Source organism: Lissotriton vulgaris, chromosome 2_1 (genome assembly GCF_964263255.1).
Source record: "Lissotriton vulgaris chromosome 2_1, aLisVul1.2, whole genome shotgun sequence".
Classification (NCBI taxonomy): domain Eukaryota; kingdom Metazoa; phylum Chordata; class Amphibia; order Caudata; family Salamandridae; genus Lissotriton; species Lissotriton vulgaris.
Window position 1 is genome coordinate 389,689,065 of NC_141687.1, and position 13,782 is coordinate 389,702,846.

The 13,782-nt window shown below is 45.8% G+C and overlaps 1 protein-coding gene across 3 annotated transcripts in view; it reads left to right on the forward strand.

Annotated features, from left to right (window-relative positions):
- LOC147730424 (queuosine 5'-phosphate N-glycosylase/hydrolase-like) overlaps nucleotides 1-13,782 on the forward strand; it is a 200,336-nt gene that overhangs the window by 111,190 nt on the left and 75,364 nt on the right. For all 3 annotated transcript variants that reach the window (XM_086955233.1, XM_086955231.1, XM_086955232.1), the window contains one exon: nucleotides 12,408-12,667. In XM_086955233.1, coding sequence (XP_086811359.1) covers nucleotides 12,408-12,667 — 260 coding nt within the window. The remainder of the gene's footprint in view (nucleotides 1-12,407; nucleotides 12,668-13,782) is intronic.

Here is a 13,782-nt window from a genome sequence, read left to right on the forward strand (position 1 = left end):
TGTAGTGAATGCTGTTTTATTGTTTTTTGAAGTGGCGTTCTTCATGGTCGCTTCAATGGCAGAAATTTTCTCCTGTAGCGCTTCAGGCAATCGTTTCGCAGTTTGGCTAATCAGAAAAAGCAGGTCCTTGGTGCATTTCCAGGAAACCTGGCACCAGTCTACTTTAAAGCGTTTGTCATCCAGAAACAATCTCGGGATGATGTTTAAAATTAGGCCCTGTGGTGCTATATTGCTCCTCAGGTACTCTGTCATCATAATCCCATGGATCGTTATTCTAATTAGTTCTTTCTTCATTTCACTTAGTATGGACCACTCATCAGAGGAGGCTCCAGAGGTGGCAGCAGGGGGATTGTTGAGTAGTGATGGCGTGTTCCTTAGTGTTTCAGCTATGGTGTCTTGATTAAAGCTAAGACCCGGAACATCCTCCATGTTGAAGTGCGGAGTGGGTAGGGTGCCCTGTACCACGTAAGCCAGGACAGAGTGTCAAAACAAGGTGATCACAGCGCAAAGTATACTGTGGCGGTTTGGTCCAGGGGAACGAGAGCTCCTCGACCCTGGTAACCTCAGGCAAAAGATTCCCGTGCGAAAAGCACGCTGAAATTGGTATCAAACAAGGGGAATAAAAGTGGACGATTTTTATTGGGGTCCAATGTACTCGTCCTAGGAAGCAGTAAACAAAGAGTATTGTACAGAGTTCCCCAGTGGGAGCCAGTGGTTTAGCTCAGTTTGTCTTTTCTCTCACTGATTATAAAGGGGTAAGTGCATGGTGTAGACCCTTTTCAGAATATAAGGATACCTCACACAGGTTACCGGCAGGATAACAACTGTTGTCCCAGCCGATGGCCGTCCAGCGTCATCATCGGTATCCTGCTCCTGCGGCAGGCTGGCGGTGCAATGCCCGTCGGGCAGCAGGGGGAGCTGCACTTTGGCGGAGATCTTTTATTCCGAGCCAACGGGTGTGTGTGTGTGAGGGGCCTAAAAAAGTGCAATAGTGAGCGTGGGGGTGTGTGTGTCTAAAAAAAGTCAGTCGAGTCCTAAAAAAGTGCAATAGTGAGCGTGGGGGTGTGTGTGTCTAAAAAAAGTCAGTCGAGTCCATTAGGAATTGTTTTAATAGTCAGGCTCACTGCTTTATTAAAAATAAAGGGGTATTAAGGAGTGATGGGCAATGGGACCAATCCTTATTCAACCCTTGATGTGAATGCGGTCGACATGTTTCTTGCCATAAGGGCAATTCGTCAGGACCTTGGTGCTCATATGATTGCTGGAATCCTCTCAAATAAGAGGACTCCGTTATACGACCTGTATAGTATCGCACAGAAATGGTTCCTTACGAGGGACCTCCTGGGAACTAGAGAGAAATAAACAGACATTAATGATGTTGAAGATTGTTGTACCCGGAATACATCATATCGTGCCTGTGTTTAAAGTGACAGTAATGTGTGCCCAGTGGATAAAAACTGCATGATTCATGACAGTGTATGGTGATACTGTGAGAGAAAAGAATTAGAAAGTAAAGAGCGCAAGGTGATCACGTTCTGTATTCAGCTGCCATACTGTTCAGTTATAGCATGCATCATGGTGAAAAAGGCTGGACTCACGGCGGTGAAACATGCTGAGTAGGGTGGGCAATCACAATTCAAGGCCAGTGGTAATGTTACACCCTAACACAGTCAGGTGGCGTGAGGAGCCTATGTTTATAAAAATATATCTGTAGACTAAAGAGTTTAGCCACAATAACAAAGAACCGCACAGATAGAACGATCATGTAAAATTTGACACCCTGTCTCTAAGTAAGGTCGGCGCCGGCGTGGTAGTCGCGATCACCCGCGAGGTTACAGATAAATAAATGAATAAAGTGCCCTGCTCGACGTGTGCGCGTGAGCGAGGACAATGTCACGATCAGCGATGCGCTTACCCGTTATGGTTCCTCCTGAAGGTGTCACGAGCTGTCCAGGTGGGGCCAGCAGCGAGTGAGGAGATCCTACAGGGGGGGCAAGGCATCCCGCGGGACCGTTAGGAAAATACAAGCCGTCCGGTAAACCGCGTGAAGGAGTACAGCTGAGTAGTGACTTGCCGCGCGTCTGGCAGAGAGCACGCGGAGTTCAGGGATATTGCCAGGGTGTGACTCTGCGGCACCATTCATGGTTGCGTTTCACCTCCCTGAAACCGGAGGCCCAGCAGCAGATCACTAACCTACCATTCTCTGGTTCCACCCTCTTTGGTTCCCATGTAGACAAAGAAATGGCTCGTATGAAAGCTGAGGTTGAGACCCTCAAGGCTGTTGGCTTGGAGAAGCCTAAGGAACAGAGTAAGAGTTTCCGCTCCTACCAATGGCGCTAGTCTTCCCAACGGTTCCGACGCAGACAGGGCCGTCAGCCTGGACAGCAACAGCAGTTTCAGCGGCAGCCTTTTCGGAGACGGCAGAGAGGCAGGGGCAACCAGCAGTTCACATCGAGGAACAAGGCCCCCGCTGGTTCTAAGCCCTGAGAGATTACTTCCCCCTCATCTGTTACCTTCTCCGGTGGGGGGAAGCATTCAAAATTACCTGGCAGAGCGGAGAAAAATAACTCAGGACAATTGAGTGCTGAATATTGTTCACAATGGATACTGTCTACTTTTCATCAGTCCTCCTCCATCTATTCCACCAGTTCGTTCACAATACCTGTTGCGCGAACTTCAAGTGGAGGCCGACACCCTGTTAAGAAAAGGGGCAATAGAACTGGTTCCTCCTCCTCAAAGGCGAAAAGGTCTATACTCCAGGTTCTTTCTTGTGCGCAAAAAGGACAATAACGAATTCAGACCTATTCTCGATTTGCGGCAAGCAAACAAATGGATTCGCAGTGAAAAGTTCTGAATGCTGTCCCTGCACCAGATTTATCCTCAGCTCTGTCAAGGGGACTGGCTATGCGCCATAGATTTGCAAGACGCGTACTTCCATGTACCCATTGGAAAGAAGCATTGGAAGTTCCTACGGTTCCTAGTTGGCACCAATCACTACCAATATACAGTACTTCCATTCGGCCTGAAGTCTGCGCCCAGGACTTTTTTAAAGTGCATGGTGGTGGTTGCTGCGCACCTGAGGAAGAACAAGGTGTTTGTTTATCCGTACCTGGACAACTAGCCTATCAAAGCCGCCACGTTTCAGGAAGCGCAGCTACATTTCAACAGGACGGCCGTTCTGTTGAAATAATTGGGTCTTCACATCAACATGTCAAAGTCTGTCCCGACCCCTGTTCAGTGTCTGCAGTACTGGCAGCCTCCATCGATACACTACAGGCAAGTGTGTGTCCTATGGAGGAGCGACGCTTATCGATCCTTCAGAAGGCTCAGGCTCTCATGTCCGCTCCCTCTGCGACGGTGAGGACTGTATCCTCTCTCCTGGGTTCTATGGCCTCTTGTATCTTTCTCACTCCACATGCAATCCTCCACATGTGGCCGCTGCAGGAAAGTCTGGAGGATCAGTGGGACCAGAAACAAGGGAGCTGGGAGGACAGGATCCAACTGACGCAACATGCTGTCCAGGCCCTGAAGTTGAAGTGGTGGTGTTCACCTCACAATCTCTTCAGAAGGATTCTGTTCCACAAAGAGATACCGTCTCAAATCATTGTGACAGATTCTTCTCTCCACAGCTGGGGAGCGCATTCAGACCACCTTCAGACACTATGGACGTGGTCCCAGACGGAGTCTACGTATCACATCAACTTTCTGGAACTCCGAGCAGTTCACTTGGTGCTGAAGGCCTTCCAGCCATTGTTTTGGGCCAGTTCCCTGCTTGTACAGATGGACAACACAACAACAATGTATTACCTCAACAAGCAGGGGGGCTCAAGATTGCGCAAACTGTCTCGAGATGCGCGATCCGGATCTGGCTGCTGGCCAGGGGTCTGACTATCACGGCGACTCATCTGCCAGGTGTGCAGAATTCTCAGGCAGACGTGCTCAGCAGGCTCGTTCAAGAAAATCACAAATGGGTCTTAAACAACAAGGTGTTAAGAGACATCTTCGCAAGATGGGGCACTCCAGAAATCGATTTGTTTGCCACCGCAGAAAACAGCAAATGCCGAGACTTCGCCTCCAGGTTTTACCAACCGGGGACGCTGGGTAATGCACTGTGGATCAACTGGTCGAACAGCTTTCTCTATGCTTTTCCACCCATTCCCCTGATCCCGACAGTGTTGATCAAGCTGTCCCAGTCCTGGGCCAGTATGATCCTCATTGCTCCGGAATGGCCTTGGCAGTGGTGGTTCACCGACCTCCTACACTGGTCTCTCCTGCCATATCTTCGACTTCCGTGTCGACCGGACCTTCTCACGAAGTTCGGAGGGCAGATGGTGCATCCCAACCTCTCATCGTTGAATTTGGCAGCACGGCTCCTGAGCTAGTGCAGTATGGACATATAAATCTTCCTCAGAACTTCAGGGAGATATTAAAAGAAGCAAAACGACCATCTACAAGGACGTCCTATGCATGCAAATGGAAGAGATTCTGCATTTGGTGCACGTCTAAGGGTGCAGACCCTATATCCTGCAAGGAGACTGTCATCCTCCCCTACTTGCTGCATCTGGCTCAATCTAGCCTTAATTTTCATTCCATTAAGGTTCACCTAGCAGCTTTAACTGCGTATAGGAAATGCCCTTCACAAAGTTCCTTTTTCCAAATCTCAGTCATCAAAGATTTTCTGGAAGGTTTGAAGAAGGTGTTTCCTCCCATTAGGCATCCTTCGCTTCCGTGGGAGCTTAATGTGGTGCTGTCTAGACTAATGAGGGACCCTTTTGAGCCTATTCATAAGGCTTCTCTACAGCATCTATCCTGGAAGGCAGCTTTCCTTGTGGCTATAACATCGGCTCGCAGGGTGAGTGAGATCCAGGCTCTCTGTTGCCAAGAGCCCTATACAGTGTTTCATGCATCTAAGGTTGTCATGAGAACTCACCCAAAGTTTCTTCCTAAGGTGGTGTCAGATTTCCATGTGAATCAAAAAATCACTTTGCCCACATTTTTTAAGCATCCTTCTCCGGTGGAGAGGTCCCTTCATTCCCTTAATGTGAGAAGGGTGTTGAAATTCTACTTAGATTAGACTAAGGAGATTCGTAGATCGGATCAATTATTTGTTAATTATGGATCGGTCAGGACTGGTCTTGCTACCTCTAAACAAACAATCTTTAGGTGGATTGTGTCCTGTATTCAACTGTGTTACCAGAAAGCTAACAAGACTCTAGGGGGTAAGCCTAAGGCTCACTCTACCAGAGGTAAAGCTGCTACAGCTGCTTTGCTGCGCAATGTCCCCATTGCAGACATATGTAGGGCTGCCACTTGGAAGTCAGTCCATACCTTTGCTAAACACTACTGCATGGACTCTGATGCCAGGGCAGATGCTCCGGTTGGGCGGGCTTCGCTGAGAAATTTATTTGCACTGGTTCTGTCTGTTTCTTCCACCACTGGGTTTGGTTTATGTGGGGTGGGCTTGCCATTCTGTTCACATGATTATGACTTTACACAGAGATCCCCTACCGCAGAAGGAGTAGTTTCTTACCTGTAACTCCAGTTCTGTAGTAGGGGTATCTCTGTTATAGTCATAAGCAACCCGCACCCGCCCTCCTCCCCGGTGGATAAAACAATAATATCCTGAATTCTACAGGCCTGGCTTTATACACCTTCAAAAAGAACTGAAAGTAACTTGCCTTTGGCTGTGCATCACAGGATACCGAGGGTGTCTGTAGGGTTCCTTAAAGGCACGGTATCCATTTACAGACACATAATGGCAGCCTATGGGACTTGTCTGTCCAACCCTTCCTCTCTATCATGACAAAGGATTTTTGTGAAGGGGAGTTCTCCATGTGTGAAACTTAGCAAAATGTTTAAATTTCAGTGTTATATGGCTATCCTTTTTCAATTCAGAATGAGGTACTGGCCAGTGTAGCCTTGTTAATTTCAGGCTGCATTATTTGTCTTTGATTTTCTCTTAAGTGTCTATGCAGGATTGCTGAAGAGGACATCTTAAGAGACTATTTTGATTGCTCCCGGGTCCACGCACATGGGACTATTCACATGATCATGATTATAACAGAGATACCCCTACTACTGAACTGGGGTTACAGGTAAGAAACAACTCCATCAGCTTTATTGGTTACCAATCTGATCCAGTTTAAGGCCCTCACTTTTTCTTTCATAAATTTTTAACTCCAGGGGACCTCTCTGTCTTAAGGGTCGAATCAAACTGTCCTCCAAAGTGCGATCCCTTTGCTCCAGCAACCTTAATCTGTTTCAAACCCCTTGCGGTTTAAATCCGGAAGAGAGGGTCGTTCCTTTGCCTACCTGACACTGTGAAATTCCTTACCTCTGGCCCAGAGAAGTAGTCCATCTGAAATGGTTTTCAGCAAAAAGCTTAAAACGCTTCTTTTTGACTTTGCAATGACCTTCTCCTAAGTGCTATGCAAACAAATGATTGGCGAAATGCCGAATAAATCATACATGCACCCAGTCAAGAGATCTCGGTTAAATCCATTGTTCTTTTTCTCACCATGCCACCCCAGTTTAGACCCAGCCATATGACCTTTACCTAAGCCAGTTTTTGCCTTTGGAACTTCTTTTTGCTTTTGGACACCTTTTTAGGTAGCCGTGCGCTTTACAAATGTATTGTATTGTATTGCAGTGTGGGGGAAGGAGGGAATACTGATGGAAATGCCTGCATCAGAGGGCTAAGTTAATTGCAGGGCGGGTGGCAGATGGGTTCACTGAAGTCACCGCTGGGGGAAGGATTGTCTTCCCTGCACCAGTGCACGTGTCGATGCAGTTTCATGAGAAGTAGAGGCTTTTGTATTGTAATTGTATTTATTTAGTGCTTACTACCCCTGACAAGGCATTGAAGTGCTTGGGGCATTGACAGAACAGCTGACTCCTGTTTTGGGCATGATGTTCCCAGCAGGGGCGGCTCTAGGCTCATGGCGCCCCTGGGCAGGGAGCGTAGGTAGGGGGCCCCAGAAGAGGGGGTTCGGGCAGGGCGGAGCACAGAGGCCTGTGAAGAAGGGGGGGTCAGGGTGTTTGGAAGTGGTATAGCCCCGGAGGCCGCCAAATCCCTGCCAGGGGCCGCCACGCAAATATGTATCCATCCTCAGAGGATTATTATATTAAGGATATATATTGGCGTGGTGGCCCCTGGGGTTTGGTGGCCCTGTGCAGGTGCACAGCTTGCACATGCCTAAAGCCGCCCCTGTTCCTAGCATTGCTCTGTTTAGTCTTCTGTTAAGGACGTCTACCTGAAAAAAGGGTGATCACAGACAACTTTACTAGCTCCACATTGAGGAATATCTGATGGCTTTATATCATTGTCGGATAGGAGTGGCCAATCAAAATACATTGCCCTAAATAAATTGTTTAATTTCTCTCTAAAAGACTTTTTCTAGTGTATATTCAAGTCATGCAGTCTCAGTTCATTTTATCAAAAGGTTTCTTGACATCCGTCACAGAGTCACATCCATCTCAAGGGTCACATCTGTGCTGTTTTTTAATGCACCTATTAAATACACAATTTCCATAATGAGATTTTCAAATGCCACTAATAATACCAGTTTGAGGGGCTCTAATACCTTTTGATATTGTATTTCTCTAATGTGAAAGTAAAGACCTTTGCCAAGATTTGGGTATCTACATTAAGGAGTGAAATTACTCGATAATTCTTGCAATTAGAATCTTTCCTACCAGGTTTTGGAATCCATGGATTTAGGACAGTACGCGTGCTCAGAGGGATTAGGGGAATCTGAAGGTAGGGCAGGGGTGGGGAATTCCTATCTCCCGACGCCCAAGACATCTAGATTTCTTAGGAGGGCAAGAGGTTTTAATTTGTATTTTGTCCAAAGGACAAGTAGACAGTTTTATGTAATCCGATACACAGCTGTTCAACCCTGTAGGTCACAGCCAGTTAATAAGTTGCTCTGAGCAGTTTATTGGCAGTGAAAGGGTGAATGCAAAAGCTGGGTCCTGCACTTTAATTTCCCCAGAACAGAACAAAATGATAAAGCAGCGCTCAAAGTTGGAGCCAGCTCGATAAGCTTGTGTGGCTTCCAGGCCCTCCCCTGGTCCTTTTATTTTCTTCAAGCATGAGACAAACATCTAGCTTCTGCAGCTCCAGTACACTCGCAGAAATGGCATGTAAGGCTGCCTTATTTGCCTCTTGGCCCCTTGCTCTGACTTGAACTGTATGACCCATGCCTTGTATTCTCTGCTCCACTCCTGGGCCTCATCTTCAACTCACTTTGCTTTCTCTTCTTATGCAGCTCGTGCACCCCCTCCTTTGCACTTTGCCTTTCCTGTACACCTTATGTTACACCCGGTGCCTAAACCTGCTAACCCCACCCCACCACCTTCCGCCACCCTCTCTGACATCCCTTACCCGCTCCCCTTGGCCTTTCATATCTTACGTCATTGAGGGCTTACATTAAAGCTCATTAGTTTTCCCATGGGCTTTCATGCAAGCCTAAGGCCACCCCCAATTCTGTCCTTTCACTCATCTCACTTTGTGCCTGCACCAGGGGCATTGTGAACACACTGCTGTAGAAACTACAGCAGCTGTTGAGTTTTTGATGGGCCTCTTCAGTCTGCAGGTCTGCAGACAAAGGCCCATACTGGATGTGAAAGGGTGGGTGGGTGAGTAAGTGAAAGGGTGGATGAATAGATGCATTGATGAATACGTGCAAGAGTGGATGATAGATGCATAAATTAATGAATGAAAGGGTCAATGGATAGATGCATGTATGAATAAGTGAAAGGGTGGACGTATAAATGCATGGATGAATACATGCAAGAGTGGATGATAGATGCATAAATTAATGAGTAAAAGGGTGAATGGATAGATGCATGGATGAATGAGTGAAAGGCTGAATGGATGGATGAATGAGTGGAGTGTAAGGGTGGATGTTTATATCCATAAATGAATGAATGAGTGAAAGGGTGGATGGATAGGTGCATTGATGAATGAGTGGATGGATAGGTGCATATATGAATAAGTGAAAGGGTGGATGTATAGATGCATGGATTAATACGTGCAAGAGTCGATGATAGATGCATACATTAATGAGTGATAGGGTGAATCGATGGATGCATGGATGAATGAGTGAAAGGCTGGATGGATGGATGGATGAATGAGTGGAGTGAAAGGGTGAATGGATAGATGCATGGATGAATGAGTGGATGGATGTAAGGATGGATGTGTGAAAGAATGGGAGGATAAGTGCAAGGGTGAATGAAGCGATGGGTGAGTGGATGGATAGGTTGAAAGTGGATTGAGTGAAAGGATGGACGGCTTATTGAAAGGGTGGATTAATGGGTGAGAGAGTAGCTGAATAGATGGCTGACTGGGTGGGGGATGGATGGATGGATGGATGGGTTGATGGATGGATGGATGGATGGATGGATGGATGGATGGATGGATGGATGGGTGGGTGGACAGTTGAATGTAAAGGTGGATGGAGGGAGTAATGAAAGGGTGGATGGATATATGAGATAACGGAAGATGGATGGGTGAAAGGGTGGGTGGATGAGCGAAAGCATAAATGGATGAAGTGAAAGGGTAGGTGGATAGATGAGTGAAAAGGAGGATGGATGGATGAGTGAAAGGATGGATGGAGGGATGAGTGAAAGGGTGGATGAATGGGACTGAAAAGGAGGATGTGTCGGGTGAAAGGATGGATGGATGAGCAAACGGATAGATGAGTGAAAGGAAGGCGGGATGGATCAGTTGGATCGATAGGTTTGGAGATGGCAGGATAGGCTTTAGCAACTACAATAGAGGTGGAGCTCTTGATGGGCCTCTTCTGTCTGCAACTCGGCAGACAAAGACTCGTAATTAATTTGAAAGGATGAATGGATGTGTGGGTGAAAGGATGAGTGAGTAGAAGTGTGGCTGGCTAGATGGATGGATGGATGGATGAATGAATGACCGGGATGGTTGAGTGACGGGGATGGTGGATGGACAGAGGATGTTATAATGAAGGAAAGGGTGAATGAGTGGATGGGTTACAGGGTGTAAGGATTAGAGAATGAAAGGATAGATGAATAAAGGATAAATGGATGGATGAGTGGAAGGATGGATTGATGGATGGGTCGAAGGGTGGGTGGAAGGATGAGTGAAAGGGAGGGTGGATCGATGGAGTGAATGGAAGGGTATATAGATGAAGTGAAAGGGAGGGTGTATGGATGAGCGAAAGGATGGATGGATGGTTGAAATGGATATGTTTGGATATGGATGGGTAGGTTTGGATATGGATGAGTGGATGGACAGACAGATGAACAGGTGGATGAACTCATTGGTGAAAGTCTAATGGATAAAAGAATGAATGGGTGCCAATGTAAAGGTGAAATGCTAGATATCAGTGGGTGAAAGGATGAATGGATGGAAGAGACGAGCTATTCTGGAGAGGATTCCAATGACTTTTTTTTCACTTGCTTGGTGTCATAAGAACTTTGAATCAACGTGGGGGTATTTACATTTTCAGGTTACTCACTTGGCGTACACTATGCTCCTTTCTCTACCTTGGGATTATCAGGTAGGCATGGTGCTATTTGCCAGTGTGTTCTTACTAGACAGCTAGTATTTGGTCTCATAAAGGCAACATTGCCATAGAAATTCCTGGCACTGAACAAAACTGCTATGTAAAAGAGCAGAATGCTGTCACACACAATGAAGCCAGCTCACAGATAGCATGAGACAGCATTTTAATAAAAACAAATGGTTTTGGTTAACTCAAATTTAATTAGGGGCTCAAATGTTAGTCATGACAGTGCACCCATGATATGTGTCCTTGTATTAATGCAGATTTACGTTTTTCATGAATACACATGAATTTCCTTAAGTAGGCCAGGAAACCGTAGTCCTAGAAAATATTTGTGAATGGCTTCTTAGCATGAGCAAATATGAATATGGCTCAGCGGAAATCTGTTGAGCGTTTACAAGTTCACTTTTTCCTCCAATCACTTTTTTCCCAGCCCTGGAAGAAACTTTACTTCTGCCATTGTCAGGGGTAAATTTCAGACCTTTCTCAGTATGGGAAAAGATTAGAGAAGACCTGGTGAAAACCCCCAAAATTCAAATCCTTTTATAGTATTAGCCTGACATAACCAGAGTGGCTATTATCGGAGCTCTTTTATAAAGAGATTGCAGCCATTATTTGACGGCGCACTACATGGCACCAAGGGGACAAGTGGATTTTGTTACAGGACAAGTAGATTTGTGAAGCGACTTGTCCCATGGACAAGTGCATATTTTATTAAATTCCACATCCCTGTAGGGTTTAGAGAGCTTAGGATAAAGTATGCTGTTACTCTTGAGGAACAGGGATAAAATGACCTTCATGGTGACTCTGGAATAAGAGTGCCATAGGTGTTGTCTCTTTATCAACCTGTGGGTATCTATGCCACCTTGGTTAAAGAATGTCCTTGCGAAAAAATTATAAAGTTACATTAATCGTGACCCTGTTCTTCTTGTTCCAAAGGCTTTTTCACATTACCCAACTACGGCAAGACTGAAAACTGCTTCTAAAGCTGATAAACAGATAGCTTTGTGCTCCAGTCCAGCCACAGTCCTCCATCTCTACATGTATGTGTGCCTTTGCCAGTCCCTGGGTTTTCCTACAGATGGTTGAAATATAGGAAAAACCCACCGGCAGAGTAAAGAATGTTATCATGGGAGCAACCTATTTTTATGTCCTGTCTAGCTGTTTCCTACTCTCATCCTAAATGCATGTATATAGCCGTATTTCATATCCTTGAAAATATGATGAAGAGCATTAGCGTTGGGGCGGCGGCAATACATTGCCATAGTGGGGGTAATCTTACGCTTAAAATCATTCAACCTCCTCTCTCCCCTTCCTGCCATGTTCCAGCTTGTGAAGGACTCAATGAAGATGGATTATAGAACTTACAGCAGAAAAAGGTGTCTAAAAACGTGAGCATATTTGAGTCCAAATAGGCATACCCTTGATTACTTTATGTTATCCTTGATTCGGTGAGATGGTGTTCCTGTCCAATAATCAGATATGTAGAGGATCAGGCCTTGGAGTGCCAGTTCACTGCTATCCTTTCAATTTTCCATTTTGCACATGCGCTGCCCGTGAAGTAGGGCAGTGTTACAAAACCACTAAACCTGTTGGCCCAGCGTTTCGATTCTTCATACTGTTTTGATTTAAGGAACAATTTGCAAGGAAACGTTACATTTCTATGGGATTGAAAGTCTCGCAGAGAGGTACACGTCTTCACATCCACTTATCCAACTAGGCACCCTTTTTCACCTTCACACATTTCACTGATGCAAGGCTCTTGTCATGCCCAGGGTTGCAGTCATGCAGACAGCAAAACACACGTGTTGAGTTCTTCGATACATCGGCTGTCACTCATGCTCTGTTTGATTCTGTTTTCAGGCATTCCAATCACAAAGGCCTCCTACTACAGCTCCATGACGATGGACCAGCTAAGGCACGTACTGCGCTCTGATACTGACGTCTCGATGCCGCTGATGGAAGAGAGGCTGCGGGTGCTCCACGAAAGTGGAAAGATCATGCTAGAGAAATTTGGAGGCTCCTACCTCAACTGTGTGAAAAAGAGTGGAAAAAGTGCACTTAAGCTGATGCAGATGGTGGTGGAGAATTTCCCTTCATACAAAGATGAGGGAATATTTGAGGTAAGCTGAGAGTTCTTTATTTTTTCTTTTTGTAACTTTTGATTTCGTAGTTTATCTATAGTACAACATTCACAGGTTATTGATAAGCTCTTTATCATAAGGTACCTCATCCATAGGTAGTGGCAGGGCGACTGTCAACTAAAGAATTGATCCGCTCTCCTTCATCAGATTATAGAATGGAGTTAAGGGGAAGACTCTCAAGACACCAGACTTCAATCTTTTGAAAACAAGCTACAAAACGTTATAGTACTCAAAGATCAAAATACATTTCTAAAATGCAAAACGTGAAACAGTTTGAAATGTACATACTTGATTTATATATATCTAGATCTGAAAAAAAACACTGCCGGTTTCCACAGCGAGAAATCCTTCAGGAATACATAGTACTGGAAAATGTCACCAGTGAAAAGAAAATTAAGACTATTTACAGAGGAAAAAACAAACAAAATACCATGTGTATAAAGTGTGGTATTAGGAAGGGAAGGGCGAGTGACACCCTCCCTCCATATGCCGAAGATATGTACAGACAAACGAACTAGAAGGAGTGTATGGAGTTCTTCCGCCTCCAGGAGCTATGCAGACTGCATGGTCACTATTTGATCTAGTAGCACAAGCATAGCTGCATTGCCCTGGTCGATAGTCTCGCGGACACTCTCGTACACTTTGAGGAGGGCGGTTTCCGTGCTGTAGCCTGCTCTGAAGCCGGATTGGGAATCGTAGACTAGTTCTTTGATTCCAGATATTCACATAGTTGACATTGGACTACTTGTTCAGAGTGCCGGAAAAAGGGTGGTGGGTCTGAAGTTTTTATATTCTGCAGGGTCAGCATCTGGTTTCTTGAGGATAGGCAGGAGGAAGGCCTATTTCCACACTGCTGCAGAGAGGCGTTCCAAATCTGGTTTAGCGAGCTGTTAAATCAGAGAGCCAGGAGGTTGAAAAACTGGGATCACCCGGTGAGCCAGATTTACATGCTAATGATTTTTGTAGGGAAGCATCAAAAGACAGAGGGCGCAAATCGGTCAGCACCAGTGCTTTAAATGTGAAAAAATAGGTGCAGGTACTCACTAAAATGAGCTAGAGGTGTGGCAAGTGGGCGGGGCTAGGGGCAGGGCTAA